Genomic DNA, 16,742 nt, shown 5'->3' with positions numbered 1-16,742 from the left:
GTCGACCTGATTGTAGGTTCACGCATCTGACAGCACTACTCAATTTAAATCACTGTGTCTTGAAAAACATCACATTTTGGTAACATCTCACCAGACTGCCTCCGTGGTGTAGTGGTTAGAGCGTCCGCCCGGAGATCGGAAGGTCGCGGGTTCGATCCCCGACCGCGTCATACCAAAAGACGTGAAAATGTGGTACTTCTTGGTCCCTGCCTTGCCTGGCGCTCGGCATTAATGGGTATAATAAGGACATGTCGGCTCGTAGTCAGTATAATGTGTCTGAGTGGGGTATTCATGCTTCACTGCGGCATGGTATCACAGTGAGCCAGCACTATAAACTAGCTTACGTCTGGGCTAGTACAAGCAACCGCACATACACCTACACACGCATGCACGTCGTCATATGAACGAAATATTCTCAAGCAAGACGTTAAACCCAATTTCACCTCACCTCACCTCACATCTCACTAATTGTTCACATAGGTATGATGTTATACTTGTGACAGAAATTTCAGAGTAATGGTTCATTATATACTATCCCAAAAAAGAAACTCATAGGCATTTTGTGTTTACAAAAATCTATTAATTACCTGTTTTGTTCAAAGAATCGTCAAAATATGTAACACAAGTGTTGATATCATGATTTTACACAATTGTACTAGTAAAAAAATCGACTTGACCTGAAAATGTTGATTTTGATGAGATTTCTTACAAGGATTAAAAGAGGCATTGCCACAACGCAACAGAAATCACCTTCCAGTTGAAATTGTGCAGCAAAGAGCATGCACTGTCTGGCTATAAAAATCCAGATTACTTTCGGAAATCGGCATTCGTTTTGAAGGAGTTTCAAGCTGAAATCACTACGCCACGTCTTGACGCTGCGACACGGAACATCGCCATTGAAAGAATGCATGGCTTGAGATTACCAATCTTCTGTTGCCAGGCGTCTGAATGTTAGTCTGAGTACGATAGCTCGGCTTGCAGCTCGTTACAACCAAACAGGTATAACAAATGACCGGCCCAGTACAGGCAGACCTCGAGTCACCACTGTAGCCCAAGATCGGTACACCCGAGTACTACATTTGCGTGCTCGTACTACCACTGGTGAGAGCACATCAGCCAGGGTGCCTGGGCTTCGGAGGATATCCGGTCAAACGGTACGGAACAGGTTGAGAGTGATTGGACTTAGAGCCAGGAGACCCGACGTCGCTCTCAACGTCTCCGTTAACTAAAATTATCCACTTGGTTGGATAGACATTTTCTTCTTCTAAACTGATGTAAAGATTCATGTACTAAAGTCTATTTGTGGACGAGTTATACATGTTTAAAAATACAACATTTTTGCAACAGATTTCTGGGATATGCGTTTCTTTAATTGAATAGTATAGTTCTTGTGCAAATACCCTATTTGATACTAGACTTGATGCAAAACCTCGTATTTTTTATCCAGGCCTAACAGTTTGGAATTCAGATGCAAATTTCATTGCAAAAAATGATGCAATGTTATGGTTGAAAACTCAATGTGTTAAGTTTGCACACATATAAATGAAAAAGTTTTTTCGATTACCAGTATCTCAAAATTTTATAAAAGTCAGATACGAGGTTTTGACAGGACTGCGACCATACATTACTTGAATGAGATGAAGTGAAACACTTTTCAGCCGACCTGCAAATATAACCGACTGCAGTCACCTGAGTCGATTCTTATGCTGTTTGTGACTACGTGGCTTCTGGCTAGTGATATTTATATTTAGGAACGAAACATTTCTTGACACGTGAACTTATCAAATTTTGTACATATTTATAATTAAGAAGTAGTCATTATATCCGGAATGGCTTGTTTTCAATTTATTGGTGAAACGCGAAAGATCTATGTTTTCGTGTGAACGACCGAATACTTTACAAAATTGGTCTTTAACATATGTTTGAACCTACATTTGAAGCAACAATATTTTTAAAGTTGATGTGATGCTGATATTGAAGGCTCTGTCCAGGAGGTTAATGTTATGTAGGATCAGTAGTGGTCGTATCTGCAGCAATTGATCTCACACATGGTACACATATCGATAATCATAACAGATCCTCGTTGTCAAAAGCAAACCCGTACCTTCGTAATGTCTATATATAAAATTACATTACAGCCAAAAAAGCGTCGGAGCCGAGTGTAGATTGTGGTTCTCCAACTCCTGCAGAAGGCACATATGTTGTCTACAGCTCAACAGGTCTTCATGCCAGTGCCAACTACAGATGCAAGAAGGGTTTTCTTGACAGACACGCTGGTGAACAGATGATGAGCTTGTGTCAGAAGGATGGGAACTGGACCATGGTCAACGTGAAGTGCGTCAACAGTAAGGATGCAACCTAGTTTAATGTCAAAATGAAAACTTCTTAAACTTCTGTTGAAAATATAAGAACGGTCTACCTGCGTGCTGTATCGAATTCACCTGCTTAGCCTTGTCCGACTAATAATATATATAATATTAACATTTGTGATAATAATGACTACTACTTCTAATACTGACCCGTGAAGGTCCGGGTTAGAATATTGGCCTTCAGTAACCCATGCTTGTCGTAAGAGGGGACTAACGGGATCAGATGGTCAGACTCGCTGACTTGGTTGACTCATGTCATCGGTTCCCAATTACGCAGATCGATGCTCATGCTGTTGATCACTGGATTGTCTGGTCCAGACTCGATTATTTACAGACCGCCACCATATAGCTGGAATATTGCTGAGTGCGGCGTAAAACTAAACTCAACTTCTACTACTACTACGACTACCACCGCCCACCACTACCACTACCACCACTACTAGTACTACTACTGCTACTTCTACTACTACTACTACTATAACTACTACTACTACTTCTACTACTACTACCACCACCCACCACTACCACTACCACCACTACTAGTACTACTACTTCTACTTCTACTACTACTACTACTATAACTACTACTACTACTTCTACTACTACTACCACCACCCACCACTACCACTACCACCACTACTAGTACTACTACTGCTACTTCTACTACTACTACTACTACTACTTAAACTACTACTACTACTACTACGACTACCACCACCCACCACTACTTCTACCACCACTACTAGTACTACTACTACTACTACTACTAAAACTGTTGCCCCTTTACTGAATAAAACTCTCTCTCTCTCTCACTCTCTCTCTCACTGGCAGGGTCTGTCAGCGATTGGATGCTCAGACGCCACACGGTCACGGCAATAGGGAAGACGCGATGTTCTCCATCCCCGGATTTAACACACTCCAAACTGTAACAGGATCTGCCAACTACTGCCGTGACCCAGATGGTACAGGGTTTTTATGGTGTTACACAACGGACCGGAATTCACGCTGAGAAGAGTGTGATGTCCAAAGTGTAACCCGCAGTTTTGAGCGGATTACTAGTACAGTGTTGTGGGTTGGGAGCAATTCGTGATTTTGCAACATTAAAATCGATCAGTGTGAAACAAATTGTAGTTATTTGTTCTTTTTAATTGGTTGTTTTTTGTATCGGTTCCATTAATTGAGCCAAAGGTGGTGAGTGTCGACCTGATTGTAGGTTCACGCATCTGACAGCACTACTCAATTTAAATCACTGTGTCTTGAAAACATCACATTTTGGTAACATCTCACCAGACTGCCTCCGTGGTGTAGTGGTTAGAGCGTCCGCCCGGAGATCGGAAGGTCGCGGGTTCGATCCCCGACCGCGTCATACCAAAAGACGTGAAAATGTGGTACTTCTTGGTCCCTGCCTTGCCTGGCGCTCGGCATTAATGGGTATAATAAGGACATGTCGGCTCGTAGTCAGTATAATGTGTCTGAGTGGGGTATTCATGCTTCACTGCGGCATGGTATCACAGTGAGCCAGCACTATAAACTAGCTTACGTCTGGGCTAGTACAAGCAACCGCACATACACCTACACACGCATGCACGTCGTCATATGAACGAAATATTCTCAAGCAAGACGTTAAACCCAATTTCACCTCACCTCACCTCACATCTCACTAATTGTTCACATAGGTATGATGTTATACTTGTGACAGAAATTTCAGAGTAATGGTTCATTATATACTATCCCAAAAAAGAAACTCATAGGCATTTTGTGTTTACAAAAATCTATTAATTACCTGTTTTGTTCAAAGAATCGTCAAAATATGTAACACAAGTGTTGATATCATGATTTTACACAATTGTACTAGTAAAAAATCGACTTGACCTGAAAATGTTGATTTTGATGAGATTTCTTACAAGGATTAAAAGAGGCATTGCCACAACGCAACAGAAATCACCTTCCAGTTGAAATTGTGCAGCAAAGAGCATGCACTGTCTGGCTATAAAAATCCAGATTACTTTCGGAAATCGGCATTCGTTTTGAAGGAGTTTCAAGCTGAAATCACTACGCCACGTCTTGACGCTGCGACACGGAACATCGCCATTGAAAGAATGCATGGCTTGAGATTACCAATCTTCTGTTGCCAGGCGTCTGAATGTTAGTCTGAGTACGATAGCTCGGCTTGCAGCTCGTTACAACCAAACAGGTATAACAAATGACCGGCCCAGTACAGGCAGACCTCGAGTCACCACTGTAGCCCAAGATCGGTACACCCGAGTACTACATTTGCGTGCTCGTACTACCACTGGTGAGAGCACATCAGCCAGGGTGCCTGGGCTTCGGAGGATGTCTGGTCAAACGGTACGGAACAGGTTGAGAGTGATTGGACTTAGAGCCAGGAGACCCGACGTCGCTCTCAACGTCTCCGTTAACTAAAATTATCCACTTGGTTGGATAGACATTTTCTTCTTCTAAACTGATGTAAAGATTCATGTACTAAAGTGTATTTGTGGACGAGTTATACATGTTTAAAAATACAACATTTTTGCAACAGATTTCTGGGATATGGGTTTGTTTTTTTTGAATAGTATAGTTCTTGTGCAAATACAATGTCTTGGTTTAAAACAGACTAATGTGAAAAATAATCTCCGACAGTATTCCGACGTAACACACAATATATTGGCGTTTGCTTTTGACAGTCAAATCTGCCTGTAAAGATAAGGTGCACCAAACAGAGACACACATCCTCTCTGATGAGATTCACTCCAAGAATACTATTACATGAGTATTTTGATTGACAGTCACGTTATAAATATACAAGGGGGCTTCACGCCCAAGCACACACTGCGTTGGATGACATACAGTCCGTGCAGATAAAGGCTCTGTCGACAACATGGTGTTCCGACTTTGTCTGTGTGTAGCCTTGCTGTTTGTTTGTGGATATGCCAACAAGTCCAGTGACTACTGCCGGGTTTTACTCAACAAAGACACATTTACGACATCCTTGGACCAATTTCTGGCTTCATGGAATGAGACTGGTGGGGTCACGGACATGGGCGGTGGTGAGTATGTAGCAGCCGTTACTTAGTCACCCAACACACAACCTTCATACGTTGTTAGTATTGTTTCTTAGTTTGCGTTCCAGCTTGTCAACCATTGCTTTGTCCAGACCTGTTTTACAAATTGTATACTTTTTGCCATAAAATAAGACATAAAGACCCAGCATTATTTTAAAATGGTGCACCCATCAAAGTTGTCAAGGATGCCAAGTTCTTGGGACTTATTTTTGACTCTGATTTGACTTTTTTTACCACACATTAAATACCTAAAAAGTATATGCCCGAAGGCACCTGACTCGTTGAAAGTCGTTTCCAACTGTAAGTGGGGAGGGAATCAAGCTACCCTCCTACGTGGGTCGATCAAAAAGTATGTAGACTAACTGTATTCTCGATGTCCAATGTTTGAAAAGCTTCCCTTTTATTTTGAAGGAATCTTTAGCAAGCCATATCCAAAAGTTCACATATGCGGGTAATGTGGTTAACGAGATATTAGTCATCACAACACATTGGGGTATAATATTTCTAACAAAACTGCAGAAAATGAAAAACGATCTGTCATTTGGTACCTCTTGGATAATGGTATGCCCTAAGAGTATATCATATAAAATAAGTTCAGTATAGTATCGGATGTCGTCCCGTCATAATCAACAGTCAAAGATTTGGATTGCTTAATTTATATTAGACGAGGGCTGTTTTTTTAAGGATACCCCCATTTCAATCTTCCTAAAACATTGTGTCCAGATATTCAAGCTTGTACTGTTTACAATATATTGTGAGCTGACACTTGTGTGACCATTCAGTGTTTAGTTTGAACCCTTGCAATCATGTATGAATACTAGTAAGTGAAAACATTAGAAAAAGTTCTATCCTTATGATTACGTCATCTGAGAGGAGATGGGTAGTGTCTACAAAACAAGCTCTTTCAGTCAACATGAAGGGGGGAGTCACTTTAACAAGCGATTGTAACTTCAAATTGCCTTTTTATGAACTTTAATATCTAAGTGTGATTCTAGGGGACTTCTGTCAATCTCAAACACACAAAATATTTCTTGCATATTTTGTTTCCTGAAGTTTTTGATGCATTTTTTGTAGATTTTTCGTTTTTTGAGGGTACTAAGATAAAAGGTCAAACAAAATTGGGATCGTGAGACTGGAACATAGCAAAATCAAATTGCTTGAGCTTGACAGATAATATGTAGAAAAATAAAACATAAAAATAGCTGCATTTGTATCGTTTTCTTGGTGACTCTACATACTTTTTGATCGCCCCTCGTACACTTATATAGATCATTGATTATGGCTCCATCGTACATGGTGGAACCTGCAAAAGCAACCTAAAACTGTTAGATTCTGTCGACCACCAAGGTCTAAGACTTTGTCTTAGGTCTTTCACAACATGTCCTGTGGACAGTCTCTACGTCGAGGCAGATGAGCCATCTCTTACACAACGCCGTATAAAATTATGTTTTTCAAATATATTACAAAACTATATTCCAACGATTCTAACCCAGCATTTATCTGTGTCTTCATTCCCTTCTATGATGATTTATACAACATGAAAACTTCTCTTGTTCCGCCTCTTGAGCTCAAAATTATACCATTCATGTCCGCTGCCGGCATTGAGCAGGAAAATATATCACCTTCCCGTTTCTTTTTTTCTCCTTGGCAATTATTGAGGCCACAAGTTGACTTAACACTGACCAAGTTTAAAAATTCCGAAACTAATGAATTACAATATAGACGAGATTTTAACCAATTCAAAAGTAAATATAATACAGACAAATCCTCAGCTACACATGGGTCCAAGGACGGTGGCGCAGTTTCCTGTGCCACTGTCATTGGATCCAGAACAATATCTTCTAGCTTACCTGACAACAGTTCTATCTTTACAGCAGAAGCCAACGCTATATTAACGGCTCTTAAACACATTTAAAACACCCTAAACATAAACAATATATCATCCATTCAGAATCGCTCTCGTGCCCCCAGGCTGTTAAAGGTCTATCTTGTAAACATCTACTTTTAATGGATGTTATTGAATTATATAATGATCTTGCTATCGGCCAATGCGACATCGTCCTCTGTTGGTTACCCAGCCACGTTGGCATTTCTGGGAACACAATGGCCGATTTTGCTGTTAAAGCAGCACTCAACAAATCTGTGAAACCACTTCTCCTGCCATACTCTGATCACAAAGCTATAATTAGGTCGGACATCAGTGATGTGATGCAGCAGAAGTGGGTCACCCAAGAAGGTATCAAGAATCTAAAGAAATTAAACCAACCATTGGTTACACCTACTTGGCTTGTCAGTCCAGATTTGAAGAAGTCATTATGCAATGATATCAATGTCGCATTGGACCATACAAGATATACTCATGATTATTTGTTAAAAGGTGAAGATCCTCCGTTCTGTGTCCCTTGTGATGAAAGAATTACGGTCATCACAAGGGATAGATATTTCAATGTCAAAACAATCAAAAATCTTTTTTATAATGTTAATGATCAATTAATAAATATTTTACAGCTATAGAATTGCTAGATAAAGTTTGGACTATATGTTTTGTAAATAGATAAATGGTATTTTCTAAGTGGTATTTTAAGTTAGCAACTGCGATTGTTATCCTCAAGGGAGGTTGAGTGAGTGAGTATGGTTTTACGCCGCTTTCAGCAATATTCCAGCAATATCACGGCGGGGGACACCAGAAATGGGCTTCACACATTGTGCCCATGTTGGGATTCGAACCCGGGACTTCGGCGTGACGAGCGGACGCTTTAACCACCAGGCTAGCCGACCGCCCCCAAAGGGAGGTTGAAGTACCGTAAATGTATTGTTCTCCTGAGAGGATACGTAAGTCCCAAACCTTTCGAAGTAAATTCAGTTTAATTTGCGCCAGCAGCTGAAGGGATGGTGTAAATCCAGCTAGAGTCCATGCAGGTAGCAAAGGTATTGTAAGTCCCCATGGTCCCTAGTATGGTGTCCTACCTTCAGTTGTTGGTGATCTACAGCCTGTTTTAATATTGTATCGTGATGTATTGTTAAAATATTTCAGATCAAATTACTAGTTTTAAATTAATATCTGCGATAATCTAGTTGTTTTGCTGTTCTTCGTTGACAGGTTTTTAAAATTTACTTTCAATTACTATATATACTCGGCACATAAAGAAACTGTGCATACAAAAATTTAAAATCTAAATTTATCAAACCTATCTAGACACATAAGGATTTAAACTCAGAGATTAGTGACATGTATCCAACATGCATGCACGTGCCACGTTCCGTGACGTCAGTGGGTTCGTCCTTGAGACGTGCAATACGTTGTTGCACGTGCATTCCGGGAAAGAGAAACAGAGAAAATGAATGCCACACAATACTGTCACTTTGGAAAGCTTAACCCCTGCCCTTGCGATCGTTCAAAAAATTAAACGGTTATTGAAACGCATAGCATGCCAAGGCTCACGTCTGCACAACGTCATGAGGCCATTGGGATAGTCCGTGGGGGGAATGTCTCAACGACAAGTGGCTGCACATTTCCACTGCCACCGGGTCACCATTTCTGCACTGGTGAGACGCTACCAGAACACAAATGACGTCATCGATAGGCAGGGTTCTGGACGTCCACGTGTAACAACGCCAAGACAGGACATATGGATAAGGGTGACCCATCTTTGCCACAGGTTTCAGACTGCAGTGATGACTGCCCGAACCATCCCATGACTTCGCCGTATCCAGCCCAACACAGTTCGACAACGTTTACGTCATCACGGGATCAGACCACGTCGTCCTGCCATACGGGCTATCCTGACACAACGTCATCGACAAGCTCACCGAATGTAGTGCCGAAATCATGTCCGCAGACCCTTGTTTTGGTGGAAAAATGTTGTTTTTACAGATGAGTCCAGGTTTAACATTTCCCATAGTGATGGACGTCAACGTGCCTATAGACGCGTCGAAGAACGTTATGCACAGGCCTGTGTCTTGGAGAGGAATCACTTTGGTGGTGGTTCCATGATGATTTGGGGTGGAATAACAGCACGCCAAAGAACTCCTTTGGTGACTGTTCTGGGCAGCTTAACTGGTGCGGGCTACAGGGATCAGTTTCTTCGACCTGTGGCAATTCCTTTTCTGCAACGTCATGGCCCTGGGTTAACATTCCAACAGGACAATGCCCGCCCTCATACGGCAAGGGTTGCTATGGATTTCTTGCAACACCACAACGTTGACTTACTGCCTTGGCCTGCAAATTCACCAGATCTCTCCCCGATAGAGCATGTTTGGGACCAGATGGATCGACGTCTACGCCGTCTTCCTCATCCGCCAGATAACGTCCTTGACCTTGCAACAGAACTTGAGAGAATCTGGCGAGACATCCCACAAGCCTTCAATGCACGTTTGATAGGCTCTATGCGTCGTCGATGCACTGCTGTTCTCAATGCCGATGGTGAACATACCGTTATTGAGCTTGTGACATGGTCGTTTGACCGCTTGTGGACTCGTGACGTCATTGTGATTGACTTTTCAATTGAAATTCTCCCGATTTGTTATGGTCTCACGATCCCTCCATTAAAGTTCATATGTACCTTTGACATTGTTATCATACTTATCAACTGGGATAATATTTTGACAATGCACAGTTTCTTTATGTGGCTAGTATATATATATATATATATATATATATATATATATATATATATATATATAATATATAATATTGTTGGAGAAAAAGGCATTCTGTTTTTATTTATCTATGTAATATTTATCACTGAGCACCTGTGCTATTTGGGACATTTTGTGCGTATATATATATGTATATATATATATATATATATATATATTGTAGACTACATTCATAGACGACGTGTGAAAATAAAGTCAATCCACCTTTTTTGTTTTATTTCTGCATTCATTCTCAATCGGTTTACATCTTGTTCTGAATACATGTGGCACAGACTTGACAACTTGCGCGTTGGTTCAAACAACTACCTTCAAGACGCAAAGGAACGAGTGACTGCAACAGAATAGAATATATTGTTTACAACTGTTGGTTATCAAATAGACATTAAATACATGTATAATGTTGAGAAAAATAAAGTGTTTCCATACCATTTTGTATCACCTCTTCCTCCACACGTGTCCTTCCACATTCTACCCTGCATTCCACACTGCACGATAACCGCGTGCGTATGTGACACTACATTCAAAGCAAAACTGAATTAGAGTTACCTCCCATGAACTGAGTGGGAATTTAGATAAAGCGCTCATGAAATACGTAATCAATTTGGCCTTAACACACACACACACACACACACACACACACATATATATATACATATATTGTATACAATTTACCTGTGATCTCCTACACATATTTAAATGGCATTATCCGTCATGAGCTCTTATATATTTAATACACTTTCTTCTCATTTAGCTTGAGTACATATATAATAGATATGTACAAGGGCTCGGGTCTAACTGGAATCAATTCTAATCCTGAATCTCCAGGGGAAGTAATTGCAAATGACATTTTCAGAAAACAAAACAGCCTGCCTGGCAGCTGTGGACAGACGTGTTATTGACCTGGAGAACAAAGTCGGTGTGTAATCCTTTCTCAAATAGCTTTATGTTGCTCATTCCTACTGGTGTGAGGTCGTCACATTGGTGTAGTGGATAGAGTGGAAGCACTGTTGTTCAGGGCCTAGGTGCAGGTTCAGCGCTAAGATAGTCGAAAGTGCCATACATTAACATTACCTTACGACAATTTTAGCGCTAAGAGAGCTTCGAAAATCTAGCCTGGACGTTAACTCGGTGGAGTATTGGTATAGACCGGAACTGAAAAATAATGACTAGGTCTTGAATTTTACAATCATCCATAATTCTAATATTTCGTTCCTTTAAATGCAAAAAGTTTAGAACATGATCTCGAACGATGTCGTTCTGGTCTGCCATTAACAATGTTGAGTTTTGAACTCGCATTAGTTGTGATGCCACCCATAGAATCATGTTATTCGTTCATACTGTTCTACGGTCATGGGAATGGTATAGTGGATAGAACGGAAATCAGTGGTTCCGTCTCCTGGCCATTCACCCGAACGGATGTTAAGGTGGGTGGAATGGCATTATAACAAAACTGACTACGTACGGAATATTAGTCGGAGCCATTAGTCTTCTGTTACCTTCCAGGAATTGCACAAAGTTAGAACATAACATCGAATAATGAAGTTCTGGACTCTCAGTTTGACATTAACAATCTTTAGTTCTCGAATCAGTTGTGATGCCACCCCGTACCATTGCACTGTCACCCAGTAATTCTTGGCGTTAAGCAACAAACCATATTGTTATTTCCACCATATGATACAGTGTTTTAGGTGACCAATTGACTTGCTGTTGCATATGTCTGTAACGGGTGCCACCTTTTCCTATGTGTTAATACATGATATCATAGTGCTATCATATTTGATAGTAACCCATAAGTACATGCAAATGATATAATTGGAATCGAAAACTTTTTTCCAGTAAGCAGATATTTCCAAAGATGAAATAATGTATGTTTTCGTATATTTATCAACATCGATAGTCCGTATATGCCGCCGGAAGGGCAGGACACAATCTTGTGGGAATACATGATATCATAGTGTTCTCATATTTGATAGTGACTCACAATGACATGCAAATAATATAGTCAGAATCGAAAAATGGTATCTACTGTTAGCAAATATTTCCAAAGGTGAAAGTATATTGAACAAAATCAAGATTCCGCATGTGTAAAGTGATCGTTTTTGTTACAGAGAAGCTGTTAAATGACAACAAAACAAAGTGGCTCGTATCAGTTACCTGGAGAGAACCCTAGGTAATGCTTATTTAAATCAAGTAAAACAGACTTTTTATGCCTCTGGAATACTTAATTCCTGCGGGGTAGGGATGAGGGTCGGGGGTCGGGTGCATGGAGGCACGGGAGATGCAGGGGAGCATGGTCGTGTAAACTGAACTGGAATAAATATACATCGTGACTGGAGTAATGCTTGGGAACACCCGGAATACATATTACCTGTGTTCCAATAATCCTGATTTTTGTCTTATGACACACAAGGTAGCAAAAACTAATTTGTTCGTAGTTTGTTAAACGTACCTACATTAGTAAACTCTACTGAAGAAAACAACAATGTCTAGGTGTCTAAAAGGCGCCTATGACTGAGTAGGGGGGTGCACACACGGGTAAACACAGTAAACTACCGTTATGACGAACTCATCATTTTGATTATCGGAAAAGATCCTGGTTGTAATGTGTCTAAGTATATTAACTTTACAGCCAACCTGACGTCGGAGCGGAGTGCAGATTGTGGTCCTCCGCCTCAACAACAAAACACAGACGTCTACATTTCATCGGGTTTTCAATCCATTGCCACCTACACATGCAAGACGGGTTTCGTGAGCGTCCATCTTGGTCAACAACCAACGGGCTGGTGTCAAAAAGACAGGAACTGGACGAAGGTCAACTTGAAGTGTTTCAACCGTAAGGATGCAACTTATTTCAATGTCAAAGTGATCACTGCTTGAATTAATTATGCAATAAGAAGAATGAGCTATTCATTCCCCTAGACGCATCGATTTGCCTTGCTCAGTGATGATCGGTATGACTCTATTTATCACCTATTTCATGTTTGCCTTGACAGTCTCTAGCTGTTGGTTGGCACCTACTGGAAGAGCGTTGTACACCGGAACTGTATCAAACACCACAACTGGCAGGGTCTGTCAGCGATGGGATTCTCAGGAGCCACACGGTCACAACAATTATCAAGACGCTAAGTTCTCCATCCCAGGATTTGACCCTCCCCCAAGTGTCACAGAATCCGCTAACTACTGCCGTGACCCAGATTACGAAGGGTTTGCATGGTGTTACACAACGGATCCATCATCCCGCTTCGAAAGGTGTGATGTCCCTGAGTGTGAGATCCAGGATTGACAGGCTTACAAGTACGAAACTGGCCCAGCTGGCTTCTGTCCTCGTCCTCTCTCCCACTATAACCAGTGTTGTCTTTACTATGAGATATTTCTATGTTGTGGGTTGGGAGGAATTCGTACTTTGCAACATTAAAATCGGTCATTGTGAAACAATTATAGACCGGATGTTCTGGACCCCAGGATTTGACACACCCAAAACTGTCACGGGATCTGCAAACTCCTGCCGTGACCCAGATCGTACAGGGTTCTTATGGCGTTTCACAATGGGAAAAATGTAATGGCCGTTTATTTTCTGATAATTCATATAAAACCCCAGAAACAATTAAAACATTCTTTAGAGAAAACATAAATATACTGATAGATAATGTCAATCATTAACATCATCTTTAAATATAACCATTTACAAAATATTATTATTGCTAACCTATTTCATATATATTGCATCAACACTTCATTGATGACATATTCCATATATACTTTAATTCATACATAGATATGCATATACATATCATATAGGGAAACAGATTAATACGATGCATTTCTTATCATTTAGACATTACACAATGCATAACATATAATAAACCTACCAAGTGTGTGGACCTGGGTACAATCAGTACACACCGGCAGCTGCACGAGCAATACAGATACGTCTCCATAAATAAATAAACATCTATGCAAACTGTGCACACTAATCAAACGACAGCAATAACAATACAAACAAATACGTTAGTTATTGTTGAGTAATGAGAAACATTTACAATATACATAATGATAAAACCGGCTTCATTCCTACATTCACACAATATGCATGGGTACATTTACAGATACATTCATGCGTTTACACATTACACATTCATACATCAGCTGTATATTACTTAAAGATTAAGTTTAACACTGATAATGCATTACATTCTGCAACACAACTAGTTAACATAAACTTCTAAATACTTACAATATGATTATCAAATAATAATAATTGCCAAAGCATAAACACAATACATGTACACATCAAATGAATATGTACATTCTACAAAAGTATTGAAAGAGACCAACCTTCAGAAATGATCTCAAGAGCTCCAATATAATGTCCAAATAATCCAGCTAGTACGAGATCCACTATCCACAAACGCCTGTTGTGACCAGTTGACAGTAGAAATGTTGTGAGCTGTTGCGCTTGGTCGGGTTATTGTGTGGCAGTGATCTAGGTCATTGTGGCTGAGGCAGAAAACTCATGCAGTAAGCTGAGAGAGGGGCTAAGAGAAGCTGAAGAGTGAAGTGTATAATGTTTAAAATGCACTAAACAGAATATATTTTAAGTCAGTATAAACTAAAGAGTAAAAATACGAAATATGTGCAAACATTTCAAGCTGTGATATAACTGAAAAATTGTTGAAAGTGATGTTTAAACCGTCCCTGTGGTTCTTTACTGATAATGCTTAATATAGATAAGATTAGTTAATACCTTATTATCCCATGGAAAATTTTGGGTGATAGCAGGTCCATTTTCCCCTATGACATGAATCGTTGCTCGCAGTATCAATCACTGGGTTGTCTAGTTCAGCTCAATTGTTCACATGCCTTTCTTTTATAGCTAATCATAAACAGATATATGCATGCAAATTGAGAGTTATGATGTTACATATACTGTGATGGAGAGAGTGTTAATCAGTCTTTGTAAGATGAACAGTCGTGAATAAACAATATCATTGTATGCTATTCAAAGACATAAGCTGTTAAAATCTTTAGAAAATATTAAAAATAGGACACTGATTGGTATTAATCTTGCCTTACCTTGCAATGCAGGTCTCCCAATTACTCAAAATCAGAATGTTTTCAAATATGTACATACCTGTTTCTCAAAGAAAACGTTTTCTCTGTTAACTTCTGTTGTACATATCCTTGCCTATGTCTGTCACTTGTATACATTGATATTATTGTAAGAGTACTTGTGTAATTATTGGGAGAGAGCCCTTTCCAAGTTGGATAACTTGTGCCCAGTCCTTTTCTTGAATTAATGATATATGTTTCAATCAATAAACACAATCAAACTCTCATTGACAAGCCTGTTTTTATATTCGATAGCAATTGATAGTAAAACAATGTTGACTGACTGACTGACTCAGTTTGGTTTTACGCCGCTTTTAGCAATATTCTAGCAACATCACGGCGGGGAACACCAGAAATGGGCTTCACACATTGTACCCATGTGGGGATTCGAACCCGGGTCCTCGGCGTGACGAGCCAACGCTTTAACCACTAGGCTACCCCACCGCCCCAAACAATTTTGAGAAGAGTCATTCTGTGGCTAGTTCCAAAGAATTTCTGGAGGGTGGTAGGTGTCAATGTAATTATTGGCTGACACTTTTACTGCCGCTGAGAGAGTTTACAAGATTGGCAATTGTCTTGGATTTGACCTTGGATTTGTTGTCGTGACGCATTGTGGGGCGGGGCACCTCGACCTTCCCAGGTATCCGTGTGATCACTGTTCGTGATTAATTCCTGAGTTGTTGAAAGCACACAATCTGGCAGATATCCATTACGATTGTGGAAATGATTTTGTCACTTTTGTTAACTGCTGAACATTAGGGGTAGATAGGGCTGCATTTCTAAGCGGCGATCGTATTCACTACAGTTTAGCATCATGAAAAACAAGAAAATCGACGTAAACATTCTTATTCCAGACGGGAATATTGTCGCAATCTTATTCATGACAGTTCAAGCATCATGAGCAACAAGAAAAGAGACGTAAACATTACCCAAACTGCATGTCTCTACTGCCTGATGATTACCAGCGTTAAACAAGTTAAATAGCAAAAAGTTGAGAGGTAGGCCAAGGCTGCTATAAAGGTTTAAAATATGAAAGCTATTGTCTAGGTATGTTTTCTTCACATCTTCAGCGCAGAGGTATCAATGGGGAGGCTGAAAACATCAGAATGTTTACCACGGATAGATAATTTCATTCAGAAAAGATCTACTGACTGGGAACAGCTAACATGCTCTGTACTCGCTGTGGCTACTATTTCGAGACACTATTAACAATCTTTGCTTGTTGAGTGGAGCGGCTAAGATCAAGCTTTCATAAGAACCTCGACCTTGTTCATTTGATGATAAAAGTTGATCTGTGTGGTAGAAACGTTCTTGTGAATACATAAGGAGAAATTTCTACTTTCTGTAATCAATTATTATTAATATTTTATAACTTTTCTGACCACATTGCTGCAGGTTCCAGATCTGGTGTTCTGTATGTTGTTCAGCAAATGAATTTTTCGGAAGGGAAATACCCCTGACATTATCAATAAGCGATGGCAGATATTTGCATCTACCATGCAGGAAAGATAAAAATACTTCCTGAAACCTTACACAACTA

The 16,742-nt window shown here is 40.1% G+C and overlaps 2 protein-coding genes and 1 long non-coding RNA gene across 5 annotated transcripts in view; 2 read left to right on the top strand and 1 right to left on the bottom strand.

Moving 5' to 3' along the window:
* The window catches only part of LOC124279186, a 129,844-nt gene that overhangs the window by 66,268 nt on the left and 46,834 nt on the right, over window positions 1-16,742 (top strand). The gene's annotated exons all lie outside the window — the stretch shown is intronic.
* Window positions 5,185-15,429, top strand: LOC124279189 (plasminogen-like). The gene is made up of 4 exons (XM_046714993.1): window positions 5,185-5,419; window positions 10,947-11,009; window positions 12,723-12,926; window positions 13,087-15,429. The coding sequence occupies exons 1-4, from the start codon at window positions 5,251-5,253 to the stop codon at window positions 13,374-13,376; spliced, it is 726 nt and encodes a 241-aa protein (XP_046570949.1). The 5' UTR covers window positions 5,185-5,250; the 3' UTR covers window positions 13,377-15,429.
* On the bottom strand, window positions 10,213-10,938 carry LOC124279196. Its single transcript, XR_006899317.1, has 2 exons — window positions 10,520-10,938; window positions 10,213-10,424 (listed from the first exon to the last, which is right to left on the bottom strand). It is a non-coding gene; the product is annotated as an uncharacterized LOC124279196 (long non-coding RNA).

This window comes from Haliotis rubra, unplaced genomic scaffold, assembly GCF_003918875.1.
Source record: "Haliotis rubra isolate DU_JTF1 unplaced genomic scaffold, ASM391887v1 Scf248, whole genome shotgun sequence".
NCBI classification, from domain to species: Eukaryota; Metazoa; Mollusca; class Gastropoda; order Lepetellida; family Haliotidae; genus Haliotis; species Haliotis rubra.
This window is presented reverse-complemented; position numbering and strand designations above follow the sequence as displayed.

Coding starts and splice junctions, on each gene's coding strand:
- LOC124279189 (XM_046714993.1), top strand. CDS start 5,251: ATGGTGTTCCGACTTTGTCTGTGTGTAGCCTTGCTGTTTGTTTGTGGA. Junction 11,010..12,722: donor TGACCTGGAGAACAAAGTCG/GTGTGTAATCCT, acceptor TTAACTTTACAG/CCAACCTGACGTCGGAGCGG. Junction 12,927..13,086: donor CAACTTGAAGTGTTTCAACC/GTAAGGATGCAA, acceptor TTGCCTTGACAG/TCTCTAGCTGTTGGTTGGCA.